The 25,966-nt window shown below is 40.6% G+C and overlaps 2 protein-coding genes and 1 long non-coding RNA gene across 8 annotated transcripts in view; 2 read left to right on the top strand and 1 right to left on the bottom strand.

Annotated features, from left to right (window-relative positions):
• Positions 1 to 10,678, bottom strand: part of LOC310903636 (uncharacterized protein) — a 503,466-nt gene extending 492,788 nt beyond the window's left edge. For 5 of the 6 annotated variants that reach the window (XR_014587628.1, XR_014587629.1, XR_014587630.1 and 2 more), the window contains exon 1: positions 7,453 to 10,678. The gene's annotated coding sequence lies outside the window, so the exon portion shown is untranslated. Of the gene's footprint in view, positions 1 to 1,200; positions 6,380 to 7,452 lie in introns of all 6 variants that reach the window. The other variant, XM_083847242.1, reaches the window with a different exon arrangement.
• A 322-nt stretch (positions 10,679 to 11,000) lies between these two features.
• Positions 11,001 to 25,966, top strand: part of PKN2 (protein kinase N2) — a 53,771-nt gene continuing 38,805 nt past the window's right edge. The window contains exon 1 of the mRNA XM_083847175.1: positions 11,001 to 11,184. Coding sequence (XP_083703301.1) covers positions 11,137 to 11,184 — 48 coding nt within the window. The 5' untranslated portion in view covers positions 11,001 to 11,136. The remainder of the gene's footprint in view (positions 11,185 to 25,966) is intronic.
• Positions 12,127 to 24,045, top strand: LOC310903644. Its single transcript, XR_014587640.1, has 2 exons — positions 12,127 to 22,465; positions 23,296 to 24,045. It is a non-coding gene; the product is annotated as an uncharacterized lncRNA (long non-coding RNA).

The raw sequence follows: 25,966 nt of genomic DNA, 5'->3' as shown, positions 1-25,966 counted from the left end.
GAAAGGAAGATAGGAACAGTGATCTGCAATTTTAAGTGACCAAACTAATTGGGGAGAGGAAGTCTGGGAAAGTGCACTACAAAGTTTATGTTCCATTATTCACTTGAATAATGGAACAGTCTTGGAATAAATTGCAACTCTTCTAGTGTTGAGAACAGTTTCTTAATCTAAAAGGAGTATTCAGACTTGGATGAGAAGTAAGAATTAATCTACCAGGAAATTAAAGGTGTATACATTATTTATGTAGCAGATTAACCAAAACTGAAAAATGAATGAGAAAAGTAAAGCATAGGGTGCCAGCAAGTTCAGTGCATCTGTTATATTCTCAAGCACAGATATATATATATATATATATTTAATCTAAGACTTGCCATTTTTGTTTTTAAACTATGTTAGTACTTTTCCATTTTCTTCCTTTTTGTTTTTAAATATTTTTGCTTCTCAGCAGGACTTCAGCTGCTTGCTGCACAGTTTTGTGCTCTGTTCAGAAACACAAAAACAATACCATGCAACCACCCTGAAACTGATTCATTGTTCAATGATCTTGCATTCTTAAGTGCATGAGTTCTCTCTAAAGCCAGCTGCACAAGGGATCACAGCAGTGGGCTGAGGGAAATACACAAGCCTCCTCAAGAGCTCCCTTCAGTTTTGTCAGAATGTGTTTTTTCAAGGCTTGCAAAGGAAGAAGGCATCAGAGAACCTTTCCTTGGACATTTTCCTTTTGAATTTTCTCCCATTTTCCTATGACTAGGAAACACAGGGGTTTTCTCCTTGATTGGCAAAAGAATTCCAATTGCTTACAAAGTATACTGACATTAACAAACAATTCAATTAGCTCGTTATTATTATGAAAAATGCAATATCAATACCAGTTAAGTTTCAAATGAAACAATCTGCAACAGAAACTTATTTCATGTTAGAATGCAAGACGTATCTCAGCACACTGTACTCAGTACAAGATTCATTGTGTACTTTAATTCTTTGTCAAAAAATCAGAGACTTCAGCTTTATTGTATTCATTATTTATGCAATCCAGCTTCCCACTTTGCCCTCCCAGCCCCAAGAAGAGCTCAAACCAAAAGTACTAAGACAAAGTTCTCAAAAGAACTTCAGACACTTGAGCACATAAGGCTTGCTTCCATTGAAGTAAACAGGAAAATTCTGTAGAACTAACTGGAAGAAAAAAAACAAGGTTTGTACCTTGTCACATGTGAGGTTCCCTTGGCAGAGGACTTCCCAGAGAAAAGCAGAAGAACTTCATCTGAAATTCTTAAAAGGAATAATAATCGCTAAGGAATAATAATCACTGAAGAAAAATTAGCTTCAGCAGTTTGCCACTAGATGGAGCAATTTAATATTAAAATTTCCATTTCTACAGAAAATCCTCTAAGTTCCTATCCTTTCACACCTTTGCCATTAACAAATGTATTTTTTTTCCTTTTTGTGCTAAGGACACTTAGAAATACTGCGTCCTTGCAGGTGATGCAAGTAAGAAAGCTGCATATGAACACACAAACGTTTCAGTATTTTACCTGTATTACATCAAACACTGGTAACAATGTGAAGTAAACTCAAATTCTCAAGCACTTTAATTAAACTATTAATTCCAGTTGTCTAGCAATCTACACCACGTAATCTTCAGGAACATTAAGCATTAAGAAATATGAAGCAAATTTCTTAGAGTATTATGCTGTCCATTCACCACTGACACCAGAGGAAGTGGTGTCTTAGCCTTCACACTATTAAATATTTAGAGTTCTTCTATATCTTAAAACAGAACTGAGGATTAAGAAGATTTTGTACCAGCACATGCAAAAACAAGCAAACAAACAAACAAAAAAACACTCTTGACCTCATTAGCCGGAATTTCAGTATATATCAGTCCTATCTAGGATCCCTGCAGAACTGCCTGTGCCTTCTGTCAGCATAAGACCAGAGTTGAACTTATGTCTATCTAAATTTCAAATATCAAGCAACAATTTACAATTGTTGGCACCCAAAAATACTTCCTGGTAACATCAATCTGCACCTTATAAAGGTGATATGTATGTTTAAAAAAAAAATGTAAACAGCAATGTTGTTGCCGAGTGCAGTTCTGAGGCACCAAAGGAAGTAAATCCTCAATGATTACATAGGCCTTACAATCCTTCTTAAATACAGGATTTGCTGGGAAAAGGGGAAGCAATAAACAGTTAAGGGCAGCCCATGAATGGCAAACCCCCTACTGACCTCAGTTTCACCTTTTTCTTTTAAATGAATTCTGTTGATTATACTTACTAAATATTCAGATATTCAAAGTAAGTTTTGATAACCTGAATGCTATGAAAACAAGTTATAATATATTGTCTGCTGTATCTAAAGTCTGCATGCCTCCTCAGAATACAATGCACAGCTTTATTACTGTGCCCGTTATTGCACTTTTCTAATGTTAAATTAACTTCTACCTTCACGGCAGGTGTAAATAGGCACTGTATTAGCTGTTGGGTTCAGGTCCATGGTGAAAATACATGCTTTTAATGTCTAGACATGTTGCTTTCTTCTAATAATTGTCACTATTATCTTTCATGATTAATAAAAGAACAAACATCAGGCTGCTTATGCAACTCCTAATTATATACTTCTGTCACACAGTATTCGGTCATGGTTCCAAAGATACTGAGGACATATAATTGATATGGTCCCGTCATCTCCATCATTATTATGACCACATTACTCTCAGCTCCAATTAAGCTAAATTCTCCTACCTCAATCAAATAGTCTTTAAGGACACTGTAGCTGAAGATTGGCCTACTAGATGGATCTCGGGATGGAGAGAAGGAATATAGGACAGAGGGAAGGTAAGCCCTATTATTTTATTTTTAGATTATTACACTTCATTTTCATGCTTTGTTCCATCACTGCACTATTTCCAGTAAGGAGGGGGGGAAAGGGAAGGGACAGAAAAAAAAAGAAAGCAAGAAACAAGCCAAGGAAAGAATGAGAGCACACTGAATAAGGCATTCCACTAGCTACAGACATTTCTAACGCTTGTGTAAGAGCTGCCTTCATTAAAACTAACGTCAGCATTGCAGCAAGCAAAGAGGTCACTGAATGTAAAGAAAATCCAGGTTATCACATTTCAAATACCAACCTAGTATATTTCAGCCTTCTCCTCCATTAACGCCACCTCAGCGTTCACCTCTGGCTGACTGCTCCTTGACAGCATAGATACAGAAAACGGATCAAGGCTCCAAAACATTTTTCCACACGTTCTTCAGTAGTTTCTTCTTTGAACAGGAAATGAGACTACTACCAAGTTTACTGACTGCACACTACCTGCTAGATAGCAAAGCAACTTTAAAGTGTTTTATATTTCTATTGATATATTTTGTTATGTGATTACAATAAATGGTTCAAATCCGAGGCCATACCGTGTGGGATTTCAGTGAATGCATTTCAAGATATTTCAAAGCTACTTAACTGAAATGAATTCAGCTTAGTCCTTTAGATATCCAGTATTTGCTCTATAATATAAAAAGACTAAATCATAACATCAAGTGTTTATAGGAAAATGAATTACACTTTAAAAAAAACACTAACTTCTGTGTATCTAAGTAAATCATGAGAAGCACAAGAACTTAATTGTTTCTCTTTCAGATACCTAACCACTTTTCAGTCAGAGCTACTCCACAATTAACTTTGCAGCTAGTCTGCAGTATATAAATCTCATCTGAGCCCTTCTACACTGCGTGTATTTTCAGGCACCACATGCCTGCAAATTTCTCCGTGCAACAGATAATATCTTTGAAAACACCAAAGATATGTCAAAGTTTCAGTTACCGCCAGTTAAAAAGGTATTGCAAGCAGAATGTGTGATTAATATCCCTGCCTCACCTCTATTATCACTATTCCACTCAAAAAGGAAAATAAAATGTAAAAAATAATAACACTCTTACTTCCTTACTGATACTTAAACAACAACATATTAAGGGTATGTGTGGAACACACTGTAGCAGCCACTCTCTGAACCACAGGGTTCAAAAGCAGAAGAACATGAATCAAAACAATCTGAAGCTGCACTAAATTAGACGAGAGTATGTTTGTTTGCCATAGCATGAGAATAAAAGACTGGAGGGATGCAGGGGAAGGATGGAGAAGAGGGAATGGGGTGGGAGGGAAGCAGAAACGTATCTGGTATCAGCATGACAATTTTTTTCAAATGCATCTTTCCCTTTATATAGTTTGATGCAATCGTCCTTTCCTCTGAAAATTCTCCAGCTCTCTTCTCTCTTGGGGATGTCAATCCCAGCAGAGCAAGGACTGTGGACCTTGTAATGTAAGGCACCTTTTATTTGGTGAGCACGGAGAACACAATTAAAGCCAGCTATAAACCTGCCTGGTAACTCTCTTGTTTTAAGTGTTCATTAGATGAAGATAGATCTACCCTTTTAATTCAGAGACGTTGCACACTAAGAACAAGTTAATAACTACTTAGGACTTCAATCCCTGACAGAGTTACATATGCAGGCTACTGTCTCTGAGAAGAGATAAAGACACGGAGAGAAAAAACAGCCATCAAGTTAATCATGACCAAAAATCATTACCATCTAAGACTGAGTGTCTGATGAAGTCTGTTTCAGGATCATTTGGCATGGTTGTTTATAATACCCACAAACATATTAGAGCTAAAGAAAGCTTTGATGTATGGCCACTACATCACCAGATGTGGCACTGCAGCAGTACTTCTTTCCAAGCGAAGGACTTAGTGCCTGTTTCTCTCAGTTTTTGCTCTACATTTCAGAGCACCAAATCAAACTTGGCTGAAGACAACCTCAACAATTCACGAGCCACACACATCAACTTCCACAATACACAATGAGACCAGTCTGTCAGTACCATCATGCAGTGGAGAATGGACACAACTTTCCGCCTCTTACATACTCTGCTGGGAGCTGCTAGCAGATCTGCAGAGGTTAGCACTGCTGGCAGTAAGACTCGTCAAAGACGGGTCAAATCCCAGCTCAGAAGCATGCAACAGAGACATCCCCACAGCAGATTTTCAAGTACAGATCCTCTGCTCAGTGGAGATTTCTCTGGGGATCCATTACCTGACTCCCTCCCCTTACAATACATTTCCCTTCCCTCCAAACACAGCCTGGGACTTCAGCTACCTCATGACTCTCAAACTCTCTTGATGTTTAGTTTGTTCGTTTTAATTTGCTGGTGTTTTTTGTTCGTTTTAATATTTGCAAAGCCTTTTGTAAAAATTTGATTTTAGAATCACAGAATTATGGAAAGCAGCACACCCTGAAGCCACACATGAAAATGCATTGATCACCACCAGAGCCCCAGTCTTCTAATGTCTCCTCACAACAACTTTAGGTAACAATCACCCACGTTTCTTCTGTACGTCAGTCTTCTTCATAACAGCATAACATACGTTGAATCACTCTTGCATGCACCTTGCCTTAATTTTGTAATGAACTAGGGTATTTTAGATCAGCTACCCTTGTAGCTGACAGAAGTAAAGTAAAGGTGTAGTTACCTTGCTTGAACTGACCTCTTACCCGCATTCATGGAAAATAAGGCCTTAATGTTGCTCATGCTGCACCAGACCCTATTCACTTCACTGGGTTCCATAAAAGCACAGAGCCCATCTGTGCTGAGCTCATTGCAGAAACAACGCTGCGTATGTTAAGCTTGATCCTATCATCAAGTTTAATTAGAATCACTGGGACTTAGCATAGGTGTAAAGATCCATCACGATGATCCACTTGTAGGATCATAGCCTTAATGTAAAGGCACATAGCATTTTGTTATTACTTCAAATAATCCAAGTTGATCTCCTTTAAAGAAATATGGTCTGATCGTACAGCTGGTTCTGCACAGGTGGGGCACTTCCTCTCCACAGACATTAACCGGTGTAAGTCACAGTTCCCCTCATAAGCAGAGAAGGGAAAAGAACAGGAATGAACCTCCTTCCCCTCCAGCACTCTTTTCTCACTGACTGCTAGTCTTCCCAGGGTCCAGAATTAATAAATGATAGTAAGATAAGGTCTGTTGCACTCCGCTCCTCCTGGCATCTGCCTGCTTTGCTGGGTGATAATATGCCTACATGTAGCCCTGGGTAATAGGATGTAAATCCAAAAGACAATTTTTAACTATAAAGTGTGCAGCAACTGGTAGCAGAGCTACAATTACATCATAGTAATTCACTCAAAAGTTGTAAGATTAGCTACTTAAAGAGTATTAAAGCAACAGTGTAAGAAAACACAAAACTTGCATGCACCAGAAGAGCTAAATAAACTTAAAGTGATTTTAGTTTTCTGCTTAGGACGTGTTGTCATCTTGTCCTCTTCACTGCCAGAGGTATGTCAGTAACAGCCTCAGAGTTCTCATGCTTTTTAAAAACAAAAAATATTGGAATTCCCTTTAAGAAATTACTCACCTGTCATTCAGATTAACTTCTAAGAAATACTGTGGAAGAAGTGAGTTTTCAATACAGGAAACAACATCTCAAGCTAAACACAATAAAATTACACCTCTGAACCTCCCCCCTCCCCTTCACCGTTTGGCATTTTCGTTACTAAACACCAGCCAGCTCTGGTCTAAAAAAGATTATGATATTAAATTAATTTTTATCACAAATTTTAATCTAACCTAGACACATTTCACTCTAAATTTAATGCAGGGATTATTATTAGAAGCTCTTTGAAGCAAAGCATTCTCCTATCCCCACAGTGATCTGAGAAGCAAGACAGGAAGGTGAGAAATGCTATTCCTCATTGATATACTATTCTTTAAACATCTCCCGGCTGAGATTATTAAAAAAATAAAGAAAAATAAAGAAAAAGGCAAAGTTGTATACATTCTCCCATCTAATTTTTCCAGTATCTGACAGCTCCAGAACTTCACAGGATCCAATCTAGAAGGCCAACTATGGGAATACAAGAGTAATGCTACCATGTCTACAAGTCAGGGAGAACACATGCTAACACTATTGAAAAGCTTTTTTTTTAAAAAAAAAAAAACTAACGTCAGGATCACATTTTACACATGACTCTTTATTTTTAAGCAAAAGAACTCAAGAGAAAATGTTATCCTATAGTAGACTTGTACTGTGAATTTTAGCATTCCCACTTTACCGGTGAACAGAGGGAAGGAAAATGATTTTCTTTAACAGGTATCAATATTACTTACAAAATTAACTGATGTTCCCCCCAGCCCCTCCCCCATCAAAAAGTTCATTGATTTCTAGATCTTATTCTGTGCCTAAAAATTAGTGGGCTGGGCTACAAGTGCTGTGCCCTCACTCACCTACTAATACAGTGCAGGTGGAATGCTATGTAATTTCTTCCTTCCCAAGAGTTTCATCTAATGCAGACCCAAACACATCTATACGTGGTTGTCCCTCTAGAATACAACACTAATTTAAACAAGACAGATTAACCAGAAGTTTAAAGGAAAACTTACTTCTTTCCTGGTAGAGTCTTGATGGCAGTAACCATAACATCATTATTACACCTGTTGGCTGTTCTTCACAAACCTTCCATCCTAATTTCTGTATGCATCACTCAGTGAAGTCATGCTCTTCCTTAGATAACGTATAGGACTCGCTAGACCTAATCAAAAAAATACCCTCGATTTTGCTTACAGTATCTTTGATACGTTTCTAATTAGTTCTGTAATATGCGCAAGGATTCTAAGGCATGCTTTGTCAAACTAGAACACCAAAAGTCACAGTACTTTTCCATCTCTTTGGGACAAAGGCCTTAATAATACAACCTCAAGAAAATAAATAATTAAAGGCAAATTAGCTAATGGTACTGACATCCCTCTTATTTATTTTGCTTTTTTAGCATGTTAACTGAGTACAGGGGATGAACTAACAGAATAGGGGCTGAAGAAAAAGCATTCAGATATTTTAAGGCAAGGGCTGAAGTCAGGATTCCGTATAATGCTAAATTCATGGACTTACATACTTAACTACCTTCTATTTTGGGACTCACTTGGAATGTTCTCTCTTGCTCAGTATTTCACTGTCACAGTACTTAAACGTAGAGCTACAGTTGTTCAGCACTGCCTTGTATTTTCCAAAATCTGTAAGAAGAATGATTTAATTATCAGATATTTAGAAAGGATAATGTTGCTTTTTCAAACTGGTTCCTCTTTTGATTCCTGCACCAACACACTTTTAACAAAGAATCTAGCACTTTGGGAAAACGAGAAAGCTTATAGGCCCTGTCTTGGCAGGGATCACAGTATGTCTAGTCTACACCCAATTGGCAGACTAAGCCGAGCATGAACTAAATCAGCTGCCTGTTTTAGACAGAATCTCAGAGCTTTGCTAACTCTGTTGACACCTGCTTATACAGCTACAAGTTTTCTTTGGGGCACTACCTGCGTTTGCCTCTGAACACAACTTGTAAACCATACACACCGGCACATTGACTCCTCCTCTGCAATAGGAGCATTCTAGTAGATGAGCTGCAGCAATGGAACATGTACATGCTGACAAGTGGATGAAGTCATTAAATCACAGTAGTTCGGTCATTTCTGATTACTTCTATATACCCTTAAACATCTGTTCTCAAAAATGGTTCAAGTTAACTTAAATACAATTTAGCATCACTCCAGCATGTTCAAAATGATAAATTATTGTATAAATATCTTGTCTTGCCTCCCCCACCTTGTCCAACAATGTGCCCCAATCTGCACCATGCTCCCCAAGTAAAGCCAATTCACGCCTCTTGACTTCTGTCTGCCAAACTAAGACCACTTCATATAAATTACAGCAAAACTGTGCTAGCATAGATTTTACTGGATAATCTGAAACTCCGTCCACAGTAAAAATTGAGCCAGAATGTCTGGTGAGGGCAGTATAAGTAGGACTCCCCCACACAGAAGGACTCCCCCACTTTTTCACAATTGAGTCACGTGAACAACCTCTGAAACTCTTCTTTATACCCGAGAAATGAGTTAGGTACCTTGGGGCTCTTGATTACATAAAGATGTTCACATGATGCCCACAGACTCAGAAAAGAGACCCCCCCATGACCTTCCAAGTTAGAATTCTTTCAGTACTTTAAAATAGCACATTAGGTAAAAATCACTGAAGAGCCCAAAGTGCACTTGAAGCACTTTTATTCACCACAGAAGGCATACACCTCAACAATTTTATCCAGCTGCTAAGACAGTTCCAGATATCATCTACAATTTAGCCTGGGATGGTGCATCTTCATCCATGATATCTAGTGTGCTTTCCTCACTGGTTGCTGTCATGTACCAGTGTGACAGCAAACAATAATTAAAACCTTGCCTTAAAACTGTTACCCGTGATTTATGAACTTTCAATATTCTTTGTAAAACAGTGACTGTTAGACAACTGGCAGGTAAAGTTTTCCTCTTTCCTTCCCCTTTTCTTCTTAGCCTATAATTGTCTGGCCACTCAAAACGGAAATTAAAGCCGCTGGCTTCAAGCGAACTAAGCCTATATGCAAATTTGCATATGTGCAAGCTTATGAACTATATCAACATAGTTTCGTATGCATAAGTCAGTGGAAAAACTCTCATTTGTGTAAAGATGTGCATTGTCATTGTACAGCTATCTTAACATCTCTTTTATGTGAAATTAACTCTGTGAATATGTCCATAAGCTTCTTTTGTAACGCACAATAGACAGTACTTCAGATTGTTGGGTTTGTTTGGTGCTCAACAATGGAAGTCTAAGAACATGTAAAATGTTTATTTCTTTGCTTTTTTCAAAAAAAAAAAAGAAAAAAAAAAGAAACTCCAAAATTTAACCTGCAGTTCTAGAGCACAGAGGCTATGATTAGGCCATAGCAATGCAGAGATGCACTAAGACAAATGGAGCAAATATCAATGCTTGCACGAAGATGTATCTATCAAAAATGTCTCAGCTTGCGTGAGCCTGGCGGGATCTGCACAGTCAAAAACAGTTTTAATTGCTTCCACGCAGCCTCCTGGATGAGCTCAATTAGCCAAATGTGACATCGGAAATTACGGTGGAATGGGAACGTGCGGGTGTGTATGGACCAGGCAGCAGAAAGCATGTGCTTATGGGCAGGTGAAAAAACACACGGGCAGGAAACTGCGAGTAAATGCTGGTGCCACATGCCGCCGGGGGCGGGGGGGGGAAAGAGACACCATTTCCTCACAGGCGCTCACTTTGAAGCTCTGAGGCCCCCCAAGCCCCCCAGGCACCCCCCAGCGCCGCTCAGCCCTTTCAGCTACCGAGCACCGCCCTGCCAGCCCCTCACTCACCGCGACCTCCTGGGCCACCGCTGCAGCTCCCGGGGGCGGCAGGGGGCTGCCCTCACTCGGGGCGTTTGAGGCGAGCGAGCCCCGTCCTTCCCGAGCTAACTGCCTGAGCTAAAAGCGGCTGGGGGGGGGGGGGGGCTTCCCCTGACCCCCGGAGATCTGCCACACGCACACCCCAACACGAATCCCCACAGCATGGGGGGGAATGGCGGGACACGGAGCTTCGCGAACGGGGCGGGCGCTGAGGGGGCTGAGGGGGCTGAGGGCGCTGAGGGCGCTGAGGGCCTGAAAGCAGGGCACGGAGCGGCTGAGGCGCCCCCCCTCAGCGGCCGCCGCCCGCTCGCACCGCTCATCCTGCTGGGGATGGGGGGGGGGGCGGTGCGCGCTTCCAGCCGCCTCCAGGGAGCCCTTTCCTCCCCCCCCCTCCTCCTCCTCCTCCCCTCCCCTCCCCACCATCACGTGCTCCGGGAGCCGCAAAGCAGCGGCGCTTTTGCGACAGGGTGACAGCCAAATGGTGCGACATCGGCGGCGGCCGCAGGAGCAGCAGCAGCAGCCGCAGCAGTCCCGGCCCCGGCCCCGGCCCCAGCCCCGCTCCCAGCAGCAGCCGCCGCGGCCGAGCGCCGCCAGGGCCGAGCGCCGCGGCAGGGCGGGGGAGCGCAGGGCGGCCCGGCGGGCAGCGCAGCGCCTCGGCGCGCCCCCCATGAGCGCTGAGGGGGCGGCGGCGGCCCCTCCCGCGCCCCCCCGCCTGGCTGCCTGAGCGCGGGGCGCTCCCCCCGCCCCCGATGCGCCCTTAGCGCCGGCCCCGGGCCCGCCTCCCTCGCTCCCCTCCCCGCCGGCGGCGGCAGCGGCCAGGTGCGGACTTCAAACCCCAGCGCGATGGCGTCCAACGCGGCCGAGAGGGAGATCCTCTTCACCGAGCTCCAGGTAAAGCCGCCGGGGTTGGGGGCGGGGGAGGGGGGACCGGAGCCGGCCGGGGGGAAGGAGGGGAAGGGAAGGAGGCGGGGGCAGCCCGCGCCCACCCCGGGCCTCTTCCCGCCGCTCTCCCCCGGGAGCGGAGGCGCCGCCGCCCGGTCACGGCCCCACCCCGCTGCCGGCCGCGACCCGCTTTTGTCTGCCCGCCGCTGCTCCGGCCCTCCGGCACGGCTCGGCTCGGCTCGGCACGGCACGGCCCGGCCCGCAGCGCCCCCCGGCCGCAGGGGGCCGCCTCCCGCCGGGCAGCCCCGAGCCCGGGGCCCCGCCGCCGCCGCGCAGGCCTCGAGCTCGGAGCCCGGCAGGAGGAGAAAGCGGGCCCGCCGCCCGACACGGCGCGGGGGGTTTGTCACTGCCGGGGGGAATAAGTCAATAAAGTCCTGGGGGCTCGGGGGCTGCGTGGTCACACTGCCCTGCCTGTCAGCTGCGGGCTCGGGTACCGCCCGGGAGCTTCGCTGCTGTGCCCTTATCTGTAAATGTCAGCTCAACCTGCCAGCTCTTCCGCTTCCTCGTCTGAAAGAAAGCTCCTTTTCCGTTTTTTTGTTTGTTTTGTTCTTTTTTTTTTTTTTTAATCTGTGCGAGTTTATGGTTAATCGGGCAAAGAATGCCTCTCTGAATTTATTCCTTGGACAATTAGCCAAACTAACAAGTCCATAAATGGAAAGCATTGAATTTAGTGTTCGGATGGAAATTAGAACGGCGTGCTTAAAAAAAAGCAGGAATTTATTTCATAAACGCCGTGAAATTTTCCTGTAGTTTTAAATGTCAGCGCTCGAGTAACAAAGGAAGAGAAGGCACAATAGAGGTGTAGCACTTCACTTAAGATTGGAGCACATGAGATGGCTGAAGGCTAAGAATCCATCTAAAACGCTAAACTTTAATCAGTGGCTCGTAAGTGTCTAGGAAGAATCAGTATGTTAATCCAAACTTGATACGATGATATAAAAGCTGGTAAACCTGTTTGAAGTGGTAAGCTGCGTGAATAAGTAACTATGGTAGCGTTACAGGTAAGCGAAGTGGAAGCAGAAGTTCTGTAAGTAGTACTGAAGAGGGGTAGGATTATCTAAACAGAAATTAGCTGTGTCTTTTTGTTTAGGGGGTTTGGGGGGTGGTTTTTTTATCTTTTTTGGAAGATTGACTGATGATGCATATTTAAAAAATAAAAAAGAGGGTAGATTAGATTAGAGGGTTGCACCCTCTCTTGTGTTACATGTGGTAACTTTTGTATCAGTAAGTGTAGTCTTTGAGCAAAACAGAACGGTTATGAAATTAACATGGAAACACCAGCAGGGCTTAAGTTTGTAAACTGTTACATTCAGGTATTTTTTTTGGAGGAATTTCCATATCAGGAAGAACCACTTTAAAGGTATTGTTTTGATTTCAGTGGCATATACTAACAAAAATTGTGATATCATTTTCCTTGTTAATTCTCCAAAACAAGTTGCTCTTCATATATCTGTGTATAAAAGTTACTTCAGTGGCATGTTCCCAAAGTAAGGAGAACCATAGTGCAGCATGAAATATGCCGTTTTACTCATGTTTTTTCAGGAGGAAACTTCCTCAAACTAAAGGATGCTAACTTAAATAGTGTTCATACTTAAAATGGGCTTTTACTTGCATATCGACCGCAATCTTATGTGGAAAGGGGAGGAAGTTGTAAAATGCATAGCTACAGTACAAGTTGAAAGCCTCGCGTAAGTGGGTTGATCTAGATCATGAACCATGTGTGGTTTAGATGTTTCGATAATACTCTGAAGACCTACTGAGAACGAGCTAAAAACAGTGTTAATCCCGGGCTTGATACTGACTTTGAATCAAACGTGAGCATCAGTCAGTGATAAATGTGGCATGTTGCTTATTGACACCGCGTATTGCATGTGTATTTGGTTATGATAGCCCTGAAAGCTCCAGTGTGCTGCAAGTAATTACTGTTAGGTTTGGATGAAGTTAATGGAAGTGTTTTGGTTCTTGTGAATCAGTTGGACTCCCTGATATAAAGACTCGTGAACTTCCACAACTACTGACAGGATGAGAAGTGGGTTTGGGGGAAATACAAAAAACAAAAGGGCAAAATAGCTACCTGCTGAGAAGAAAAAACGTGGTATATGCACTTGTTTCAATGCAAACCCCATTTAATTAAATGGGCCTTAAATAGATAGATTGCACTTCTCACAATGACAGGTTTATATATATACATATAAATATATATAAATACTCCATATCTGATGGAACAGTTTCTTTAAAACCTCTGCTGGCAAATGTCCACAAAGCATTTCTGTCCTGCTATTTCTGCAAGGCATTTTTTCCATTCTTCTATATCTCACTTCTACATTTCACAGACAGTAGAAAGTATCTCCTGTTTCTAAGCAAGTTTTGACATAAGTTTGTTCAAGGCACAAAATGTAACACTTTTTCCTCAGTAATTACCAAACACGTAGTGCAAAATAAACTTGGCAGTAAACAAACACCCCTTTAGATGGTTTTGTTTAGTAGCTTCATCAGCAAAATTACCTGATTACCAAAGACTGAGAGCTTACATAAAGGCAGCTTACCTTTTTTACTTCCTTTTTATCTCCAGTACAGGTTCTTTTGTAGGAGGGGGAAGGAGCTTGGGTAAGAACCTGTATTGATGATGTTGTCTTCCCTTCCAAAACTCTGCTGTCCTTCTCTGAGCTTGCATCCTTTTAGAACTTTGTCCAGCAGGTAAACTGGCCTCTCAAATGCTTGCTTGCAGGTTCATTGCGTAGCCTTTAACTCTTTGCTTTCTAGCAGAAGTGGCAATTCTGTTTCCTCATAAAATAAAATTTCAACTAACAATGCTGTAGGTCCTTATAATAAGGCATCTATGAAATAAAACTTCTACAGTTTTGAATGAAAAATGCTGTCTTTAAAAAAAAAAATCCTGATTTTCCATTTCCAAAGATTTGTACTTTTTGTTAAGTGATGATAGCTGTCAGCATTCTAAGTTGATGTAGCCTGGGTAACAGAAGTTATTGCTTAAGCTATTCAAATGAATCTATTATTTAAGTAAAGTGACTGTGCTCCTAGGTGTTCTGTAATGCTACTTTACAAGACAGAAGTGTAAAGGTGTTCATTTTCAGACCTTTATTGTTGATGTTACAGAATATAAGATTTTTTTCATTAATTCAAAATTACGTTTCCAAAACAATTCCTGTGTCTTTTAAGTATGTGATTTTGTAGATAAAATGAAATAGTTGATTAAAATAGAGAACTTGGGCTACACCATATAGCAAATATGAATGTAACAGCCTCACTCACTTCAAATTGAAGTGTAAAGTTTGAAAGAGTATTTAAAACTCAGTCAAAATTAGGTATTTCTAAAGTTACAAAACATTTGCAAAAATGTCTTTGTTTCTGGACTGGTCAGAATAAAGGGATTTTATTTTTTCCTCGTTGATATTTTGCTTTAATGGAAGCCCTAGTCATCTAATCCTCTATGATGCCGTAGCCAGGGCTCTTTGAACTATAAATGTCACAACAGCCGTGTTTAAAGGCCATTGCTAACTTATTTTATGTCTAAAGGAGTGATGAACAATACCATGTCTGAAATAAAGGTAAAGTGAAATTTACGCTTAGTTGGATGGCACATCCTGTATAGTTTTTACTATTTGCTTTTATTTTTCCATTTCATAACCATGACACAAATATCCATAAAATGAAAGTGTTTGAAAAATACTTGATATTTTGTTATTTGAAATAAATTGGACAGTTGAGCTTCAGAGTACACAGCTATGTTTTACGTATAAGTGTGCACAAAATGAGGCACTTGTACCTCTCCATGTAGGACTAAACTATGAGATGTAACTCTGAAGACCTGCATTTCCTTCCTGGCTGCTCTACCCTCTGCTAGGTGACATTAGGCAGATGACTTTGCCTGCTCATGTCTCAGTTTCACCATCTTTCGAATAGAGATAATGATGCTTGCTTTTTTAGAGACAAAAATGTACTGGGTATTTATTATTAGCTGTGGTCAAGTGCCTAAGGACACTTTAAAAAGGTACAAGTAACCTAATTAATTTGTTTTGAACAGACATTATAATTAGGCTGGATATTCAGCAGTAAGACTACCTTCAAATACTGTTCAGCTAGGACAGATTAGCCTCAGATAATTTTGAATTACTCTTGTTTCTTCAGAACAAGGAAATGTCACATTCAGGTGAAATTATCCTAAACCATTCTATTGCAGTTTAGACATGAAAATGTGTGTACAGCTGCTTGGACTTCTCAGCTCCCTACAAATGCTTCCAGAACTGGTGGATTTAGGGAAGCACTTCAGTTTTTTTCCATTTGTGGATATATATTACTCTTTAAACAGTACTCTGTTCAAAATTTGTATTAGTAAAATATACATCCTGTCCTCGGTGGAACATAAACAGTCCTTAAAATACCTTTAGGTAGGTGCATGGGTAGGGCTTTTGGTTTGGTTTTTGTTTTGCGTTTGTCTTTTTTTATTCTTCCACATCTGAATCCTGTCAGTCTGCCTGTTAATGTTACAGGTTTATGTATGATGTGGACTTGTATACGTTTGACTTAATTTTCTTTGTCAGAGCAGATGTCTTTCTAGGACCCTGATCTGTTATTTTAACTGAAAATAAATCATTAGTGACGGGTAGTAGAAAAGTAGATTTAGTTACAGTATGCTTAATAGCTCTGCTGGAAAAGTTTTACACGCTGAATGGTCATTCATTATAACGTAACCTAAAATCTGTAGCAGAATAACTAGATAAACATGTCCTTTACATTGGGGAACGGTGGTTTAAGGGCTTAATAATGGGATTAGGGATCTCTTCCTTCAGTGTCTCAGTGCTTTGCTGAATTAGAGGCTCAGACATTACATGGCCTCTGCTTAGATTCAGAGGAATAAAGCCTTATGGTGGGTTATATGCAGCTCAAGGGGCTCTGCCTGCTTTTTCTTTTTTGCTTTTTCCAGGATCGCTTGTACAACCAGTACAAATTGGTTGGTGGTAGGTTTTTTATTTTAAATATGTATGTATAATATTTTCCCTTCATGGATCTAGTAAGTAAATGAGTTCAGGAACAGACTGAGCTGAAGTTTCTCTCGTGAAATAGTTTCTGTGTAGCACAAGCAAGGCATTTATATGGCATTTTGAAGCAAGCTTTAATTATTGGTGTGTTGGTTTGTATTTTTGTATTACGGTTTTTTGTTGTTGTTTTGTTTTTTGAAAACTAAGTCTGCAGTTCCTACCATAAGGAAAATAACTTTTTTGCTAGTAATGTGTTTTTTTTTGTTTGTTTCCTTTCCCCCCACCACAGAAATGAGATTTATCTTGTAAGGTCCAAAATTTCTGCTGCCTTGAGATACAATTCAGAAGTACTACATGGAAACAGGAACTAATAGCACCATTAGTCAAAATACATTGGGCATGTCCTTACAGTAATGTTATATCTGATTAGTTTGTTTATTTGGAGTGCAGCAATGTAATTATGTCACACTGACACAAGTCTCTGCCATTTTTTGTTACTGCCATTTTGCAGTTCCTTGTTGCTTACTGCATTTGACAGCTCACCAGTGATTTGAATTATTTGTATGGCGGTCTCGGCGTGCATCCTATGAAGCGACGTTCTGCTCTGTGGGTTTTCTCGTGGTGCTTTTTGGGATGCTTTCCAGAACCTTCAGGAATCCCGTGACTGTGTCAGACCAGTGCAGTTTTGTGGCATCCCTTGACTTTGCCAGCCCAACTTCTGGCAGCTGGCATGGGGGATATGGCTGAGGTCTGTGGTGAGCAGACACTGATCTGAACAGGACAGCGTGCAGCTGCAAAGTCCCGTTCCCCTGCATGGATCGGCTCTGCTGGGAGTGGTAACAGAAGAGGCGGTGAGCGAGCTGTTCCAGCGAGGCGCTTACCTTCACGGAGAGGGCGGGTGATCAGTCGCTGTGGCTCACTTGTTGGACCCTGAAGTAGTGGTAGTTTGATTGCGATTAAGAATGTAGCCACAACTTCTATTTTTGTCGGCGCTAGATACAGATGCGGGTTCCTGTGCTGGGTGTGAAAGTCATGGCTGCCTCGGTCGTGGTTCCTGAGCGCTGCTGCAGCGGTGCACAGAGCGCTTCTGGCGTGGGTGCACCGTGATGGCAAACTGCTCTTCTTGTCAGCGTACTTCTTACTTCTGCTGGGCAACCAGGGAGAAAACAGGAACATCAGCATAAGTGTAGCTCTGCTAGGACAACTGTGTCTATACTAAAGGCCTTTGTTACCATTATAGACAGTTATTTGTGTTACTGTGGTGTCTGGGAGCTCTCGTTCTGGGTTGGGATCTAGGCTTTGCTTAACAAAAAGTGAGTAAGAGTCTGTCCTCAAAGAGCTTACACAAGAAAGCATGCAAAAAATGATCTAAATTCAGGGAGGAAGAGAAAGCACTGATATAGGTAGTAGTGCCTGAGCATCAGCATCTCAGCCATTCGTTTGGGGACGTGTTGTAGCAAAGGATTGCTTGAAGGAGTGTTGGAGGGAAGTGGCTTCACAGGTGTCGGACTGGAAATCTCTTCCAAGGACTGAGGGATGTGAGTGTGTGTTGTGGGTGGTGGAGAATGGCAGTGCAGCCTGATCAGGAGGAGAAATAACCCGAAGGTACCAAATAAGAAATGATTGGGGAAGGGCTGGGCTATGGAAGATTAATACATGCAAATCTTCCCATGTTCAGGGTGTTTTTGTTATTGTTGTGGAGGGGGTGTTGTTTGTTTGGGTTTTGCTATAAAGAAAGGCCGATGTGTGGCAGGACCCAGTGTGCTCTGGCCTGTTAAGTAAATCCAGAAAACTGGGCTATGTTGTTGTTCTTCTTCTTTAAAAGAAAAGAAACACAGACGTGGGTAAATTAGCTAGATTTTTCTGCCTCCAATTCATGTGGGTTTCTGTAAGCCTTCCTACATCATTGGAGACGTGTTGGTTTTTAAATGACGGAGAATTCCTCCTTCGTTCTCTACATAAATACAGATCAGAGAGCTTGAATTGAAGGCCTATCTGTTTCACGTCTGCGGTGTCATGCGTGGTAGTGAGCGCTGAAGCAAACTGGGTTTCTGCTGAGGGTTTTCAAATGGCTGCAGTCCCACAACATGGTACAAGGGCTCAGAGATATTTAAATTGTGTTAAACAGAAGAACCCGATAATGAAATTAGCAGAACCAATGGCTGTTTTTTTATTTATGTTGAGAGGAACCAGAGAACAGCTTTCCCCGAAGTTCCAGGATAAATCTAGAGGATGATGTGGGGCTGTTAACATGACAGGAGTACTTAAAAGCGGATCAGGTCAGAAAGGAGAACTTCTTATGTGGATTATAAGTCCACTAGACAGCAGGAGTAGTTTTCTGAATTAGTGCTGGGCGTTAAACATGGAAAATGTTGTTCAGGTCTCAGAATGTAAGAGCTTCATTTATATCTTTTAAAAATTAATACTCAGAGCATGTAAAGATCCCCATAGTGTACAATATACTTAAGTATGTATATTTTTTAAAAATGTGAACCTCTAGTAATTTGAGGAGAAATTGGGAGTTGGTGGCTGAAAGAAGCAGAAAAAAGGTTTTTGTCTTTGTTTCTGTTTTGAGGTCCTAAACACAAACAGCTTTATTAAGCAAGAAATAATATTAATGATATGGTTTGGTGTGTCACTGGCACCGTAGTTTGCTTTTGAACTTAGGAACTGAATGATATGTATATTTGAAAACTGTAAAAAGGTCGATTCAGTTTGTTTTATTGTTGTAGATTGCTAAGACACAAGGCAAATCTGTGATAAATTTAGGATGGAAAAGTTCTAGTTGGTTCATTGTCCTCGCTGTCTGCTATAACTGGAAGTTTTGCCCGTACAGACTTGAGGCTGTTCAAAGAACGTGTCAGACTTTGTCAGCTGGTGCTGCTGCTAAAAGCGGTTCTGTGCCATGCTGTGTTGCTTTGCATTTGCACAAACAGCTATACAGCGAACAGATTTTGTTGCTAGTTTTGATTTGGTGTTCATTTGGTGGTTTGGTTTTGTTTCTCCTAAATCAGTTTTCAGCCAGATCAGTTTCACAGTCCAATTCACGATGTGGCCCTATAAAGGTTTGCACTGGCATGTGTCAGGGAATAGTCTGGGGCAGGAACAAGCCTCTAGGAGAGGTTAGGACTGCTGGTTCTTCAGGGTTGGGTTTCTGCTGTGTGGTTTTTTTGGTGTGTTTTTCTTTTTTTTTTTTTTTCCCAGCAATGCTGGTTTATGCAGTAAAATGTTTATCAGGTTACAGGCCCGATGCAGACAGATTTACTCTGTGTATGTGGCTTTTGCTAGGCACTATGAAGACAGTCCAATTCTGCTGCAGATGGATAGACAGATAATGAACATCCGTGGCCTGTCAGTGGCAATTCTTTTCTGTCTTCGCATTCTTCAAGCAGAAGGTCTCGTGGCATGCTGCATGGGAGCGTAAGAACCTCTTTGTCTGAGAGAGCCTTGAAAATAGGATTGATTTGTGCATCATGCATGGATGGAAGGTGTAGTTTCATCTAGCTTAATGTCAAAGGTTGAGAACAGTGTTAAGCTTTTGTAGCAGTACGCTAGGTGTATGTGGGGATATTACCACGACTTTATTTACTGGCCTTCAGCAGTTCATGTTAAAGCTTTTACATGCCCAGGGCAAAGAGTAGTTTTGAAAAATCATGAGTCTTTTTGTTATTTCTGTAACTAAGTTAAACAAAAAGCAAGTATACGATTAAAACAGTTGGGATCAAATTTTGGAGTGAAGAAAAGTTACTGTGCAAATAAATAACATTACTTATCCATAAAGAAAGCGAAGCGTGTTACAGTTAGGTGTGGATACGTTTGTTATTACATAGGTCAATAGCTGTGAGGCATTTGAATATTTAGTAGGAGAAAAAAATGATTGCAATAACAATACCTCTGAATGGTCATGAGCATCAATTAAATAAGCACTTAGAGGACTTTGAATCCTGCATGTAAGTTTGATGCTGTGCATCAAAGGTGTAGCCAAACTGGGGGGGGGGGGTCTGGCAAGACCTGAACGTATAGTACAGAAATAACAAATTTGAGGTAGCAAAATAAATGTTTTCCGAGTTCTGATGGTGTCGAATTCATTCGTGAAATTATCAGTTTTTTCTCCTCTTCCTTGTACACATTGGCAAACTGTTTGCTTTTTTTTTTTTGTCATAACTCAGCAGTACCATTAGAATTTAGGACATGATTTTTTTGAGTTGTGCTGTTGGGGTGAGCATTATCTTCCGAATAAACAAGGAGAAATTTTGGTTTTTCAAAATCTTCCAAAGTGCTGTACTAGCAACAGGCTTATTTGTGTAACATGGGCAAGAAACTTTCTGCCAGTCCAAAAATAAAACAGAAGAAAAATTGCTTAGTTCTGTTCTGCCCACCTTTCTTATTTCTCTTTCCCAGTAAGAAAAGCATAGCCCCTGTTATGGTAGATTTATGACTCACTGTTCACATCAGATTATTAGATGTGTGCTTGAAATTGCTCTTTCATCATTGTGCTGCATATTATCACTTGGATTCTTAAGTAACACAAATCCAGAAGCCTCCCAAACTTGTCCTGAGAACATAAAAGATGACTGTGTGGCCTGGCTTTTTGTTTTTACAAGCACGGTGTATAAAGCCATCCATTGCTTTTCAACTTCATATGTTTATTTTTGTGGTAAAATTTTGCAAAACAATGAAGTAGCATGCATTGTAGGAGAATGTTCCCTGCATAGATAAGCCTGCACGTGACATGACAGGATTATTTCTTCCCTAATTCTTGCATTGCGTAGGCTACACTTATAAGAGAAATGATGACAAAGAAGTGTCAGCTTCTTTTAAATACAAAAGACAGAAGTACATCATCGCTCTCTGCATTAGTGACCAGGTATCCTACTGACAGCCCGTTCGGAGTACATGAGTAACTGCCTGGGCGTGATGGCGTGGGGGGAGAACACGGTAAGCTAACTCCTAGCAAAAGATTATGGAAGACGGTCAGGCTGAAGGCAAGGTCTCAAAGGCCTGTATTGAAAGTACCAAAATAAGCGTACTACAGATCTGCAGAGCACTTTAAAATCAGCAAGGCCTTTTTGTAGGGCATGTTCTAAACTTAGTGGCAGCAGTAGAAAAGTAAAAGTACTGTAAATCGTACATGCCTGACTACTAGTGTAGCATTCTTGAACTGCTGCCCATTTTGGACTCGGCAATCTCCTTTAATGGAAGCATGTTTTCTTCAATATTTGACTTTGTTTATTGCTTATAAATAAGCTCATATGAAGCTGGTGTTTTAGGCTGAGAATGACTGGATGTTGAAAGTTATCATTTGCAAATTCAAATATCTGTATAATTGGAGAACCTCAGGAAGATGATTTAAATTTTGTTCTTGAAACTTAACCCATTATTTAATGATTTTCTTTAAGCTGCTAGTATTTGTGTCTTAAGTCTTCTCTTGAAGGGATGGAAACATGAAACTTTGTTAAAGGACCATTTTAAATTTCGAAATAATGTAATGTTAGTATAGTTGTGGCTTTTTTTTTGTTCTCTACTTCCTGACTTATACCAGTTAGCCAGAGTCAAACTATGTATTTATCAGCTGGGAGAAAAACTTAATCAGTTTTAATTCTTTGTCTTTATCAAGTTAGTTCAAATATGATCCCACAATACATAAACCACTTCACAAACTAATATCTGAATCTGACTTTTTTCCTTTTCATTTTGTATGTGCGCATTTCATATAAAATGAGTATCTGTGACAACGTGCGTGCCATTCAACAAAAGCTGATTTTTGTTTTGGGGGGCAAACTCCTTTCCTGAACTCTGTTTTTGTTTCTGCATTTTACAGTATGTTACAACAAATTGTTGTTAATTATGATAGTTAACTTAGATTCCTTCAAAACTGATGTTCACCTATACTGGAATCCTGTACAAAAGAGGGAATGTATCCTCAAGCTTTAATTAAACTACTTTAACAAATATTTTTAAAAAATCCTTAGAAGTTTAAGGGCAGAAGGAAGAAGAATGTGGGTCTGCTGTAAAGTAGCATTAAGTATCATCTTCTATTTTGCAGGCTAGCAGCCAGCACTAATATTAAAGTGTTCTTTCTGAAGTGTTTCTTCTTGATGGGAGTAACTCAGTGACACAGGCAGGGCAGCAGCTGCCACACACATGGGAATTGGTTTCTTTAACTCCAATTTGAGTCTTGAACCAGATGACCTTGGGTATGAAAGAAAGGCAAGGGAGATGCAAGTGCTGTAAGTTGCCTCCCATTTTTGTAACTCTTTCCTTTCTATAGTAGATAATACTGCTTATGGACTTGAAAGTAAGATTTTCATTTCTTCAGCCTTTTCATTTCTGTCTTCCTGTCTGTTGCATTTACTTGAGTTAATTTACTGTCAGTTTAAAGTTTATGCAGTTGTTCAAATAAGCACACTTTAAACTGAACTACTGGCATCTAGCACATAGTATTATCTGCAGATTTCCATCTCTAATTTCTGTCTTGCGCTTTGCTAACCATATATGTTGAAAACGTCAGATGTTCTAATTACTTTTATGAGTTTTTCCATTGTTATAAATTAAGCTGTCTACTGTCCCAAAGTATTTAAGTGTTTCTTTACTGCAATGAATATACTTGAAGCTTAGTACATAGTCAAGTATGTGTGCTGGAGATTCCTGCAAATCTGAGTTAGAGCAGCGAGAAGCCTATCAGTGGCATGTACTGATACACTGGGGACGATTGCCCTTCCTCCCTTATGGCTGGCAGAAGAAGGAGTGGGCTGGTGTGGTTCTGGCACATTTGGGAAATGGGGAGAACCTGTGCACTCAAGCACTGGCTGTACCCCAGAATATTTATTTAACATCTGTTTATTGCATCCTGTCTAGGTAAAGCAGTGGGAAGGGTGTGAAAAAGAAACCAGTAACGTTCAGAGAGGTCAGGAAAATGTACAGTTGAGAGGGTGACAGCGTGAGCTAAACATGTGTTATTTTAGATGATGCTATAGACAGATTGAGACCAACATTTATTTTTGTCATTTTATTTTTTATTATTATTGGGACTGACCTTTATTTTTCTCTTGTGTCTTAGCATCTTGACATCTTTATTAGAATGCTTGAGAGAGCCTCGGTGCACGCCCATGCTCCCCCTTCTTTCAAATACAGCTGGGAGATGCAGCCTCCTGAAACCATGTGTTGAGTCAGAATGTGCTGCTCTGTTTGATCGAGTAGAAGTCATCTTCCTGATGGTATTTCAGTCAAAAGTTAGTTTGTGTATTTCCGTCTGCTAACGAAGGCATGCTTCAAATTAGATAGCTCATTATAGGGAAATACACAGTAAGATACTCAGGGGAGCGCAGCAGGTTAAACTTCAACCATAAATAGATTTCTTTCTTTAGCTTGAAGGACTTCTCCTTGAAGGTTTTGCTGAATGTCATATCTAGAGTAGTCTTCGTAGCTCCTGGTTGTTAATAAGCATAATATTCCCCTACTGTTTAACAAAATCTACATGCTACAGTTTGGATTTTTAACTGAAGGTTTTCTCAGAATGCTAACTAAAATGCTTCTGAACTGGAATGATGTGGAAATTCTTAAAAAGTTATGAGCATGTCAAAATCTGTTAGACCAAAATATTTGCAAGAAATATGCCTAGAACATTAAAAAAAAAAGTGTGAAAACTACTGTGTAGATATGCCCTGAAAAAAAAAAAAAAGGATGAGTCTTTAAAAAGAGGTGAATTTAGGGTGAAAAGAGGTTAAATATCATATGAATGGGGTCTTGAACGTGATTGATGCTGGAAAGCACACAAAAATGTATGTATATTAGTGTCCAGTCTGAAAAAGGAAGTACATTGAAGTCACTAGCAAGTATACCTCATTGTGGGCTTTCTGAATACTAAACGGTGTAAAAACAATATATAATTCCCCAAGTTTAATGCAGTTGTAAGGTGATTTTTTTGGGGGGGCCATCATTACTTAAGCTCAGTTTTATAGCATACCCAGGAAGATCTACTTTTATGGGCTACGTATACATGATGCATGTAAAAGCTCTTGTTCTGTGCTGTTTTATAATTGTTAGAGGTCTCATTGGTGCATTGGTTATTTGGAAACTGATACTTCCCATTTTCATTTTAGCTGATATTGAGACTTGGTAACAAGAGCTGATGGAAGAGCCCTACACAAGTGTGTATGCAAAGTGGAGAACAGCTTGTTTAAGAGACGATTTGGATTACTGTGCTGTAGGTCAGTAGGGGATCAGGGCTCCTAAAAACTACAGAAAATGTAGAAAGCTTTAAAAACAAAACCCATAAGCAGATTTGTATTTTGAAATGTAAATGTATTAAGACTTTGTGTAGTCCACGTAATCAGTAAGTGAAATCACCTGCCTCTTTCTCACAGCTTTTGCATATGAAGCAGTTGTCAGAAAATTTTCTTCTTGTTTGTATTGTAGGTTACGAGAGGTTTCTGGTTCTTCATGATTTCTGTAATACCTAGGGAATTCTTAAATACAAACTGGACATAAAGAGCTAGTGAGAAATTTCATACCATGTTTCAAAGGTCAGAGAAAAAAGGATTGCAAAAACACTATTCAAATGTATCACAGCATACATCAGTGATGCTCTGTAGAAGTCTCAGACAAATGTGGATGTGAAGTAATGCTTCTATAAATAACTCACTGTTCATCCATAAACTTTTACTGGAAAGGCATGGAATGAGATGCCTGCATCTCTGCAGATGGAATTTTGGGTGTGGCAACAACACTTACCCTGATACTGAAACGTGAGGGGTTTTGGTTTGTGTGTGTTGGGGGTTTTGTTTGTTTGTTTTCCCGCTGGCCACCTGAAAAGATGAGGAAAGGATTTAAGGAGGCTTTTCCATCTTTCTTTCAGTGCTGGAGATTAACAGCAGCAGCTTTTTCAGCTGGTTGGAGTGGAGGGTGTGAGCTTTCTCTTAACTAACTTCAGAGATAACAGCTGTGAAAGAGTCCTTAATTTTACAGCATAGTTCCTTGGTACAAATCGAAGTATACATGCCATTCCTGTTTCAAAACAAGAAAAAAGATTCAGCTACCAAGCTGAGGAACCCACAAGCTGTAGTGAAAGCACTGCTAAACAGTCCTAGAAAGCAAAAAAAAATCTGGTCCCTTCACCAAGATCTTGTATATAGCCACCTGGCTTGTTGCCTCCTAAAACAGATGTTAGTATTATCTCTGATATGTATTGCTGCATTTATAATGTACAAAATAGTTGGCCGCTAAACATGATGGCTCAATTAGAGTGGAATGTAGGCTCTCAGCTCTTCCATTAGTTTTGCAATGGCTAAAAATAGCTCTGCTAAAATATAGAGAAGTTAAATGGACTAACGTATCAGTTGTCTGGGCTGGAAGCTGGAATTGCCAGAAACAAAGATTATTTTTTTCCAATCACAGTTACCAGTGTCCTGACGTTTGTTTGTGTTACTGAGAAATTCCTGTTTATTACCTGAGGATTTCTTTCACATCATTTCAGTGACAAAATTTTTAACCTGCACTGAAAGTACAGAGAAGTCCCAAATTGTACTGACTTCTGTTTGTAGTAAGGCATTATAGCATTCTTCTCCGGCAGTTTTAGTTGGAACATGGAACACTTTTATGTACCGCAACTTACAGGACGTGGTAACAGCTGATACTATAATTTGTGGATGGGCAGAATGGTCAGCCTGAATTATCTGAGCTAGCTAATAATAATACATTTTAATTAAATAATAGCTACAGTTATATAATTC

Source organism: Anser anser (genome assembly GCF_964211835.1).
Source record: "Anser anser genome assembly, chromosome: 8".
In the NCBI taxonomy this organism is placed as follows: Eukaryota; Metazoa; Chordata; class Aves; order Anseriformes; family Anatidae; genus Anser; species Anser anser.
This window is presented reverse-complemented; position numbering and strand designations above follow the sequence as displayed.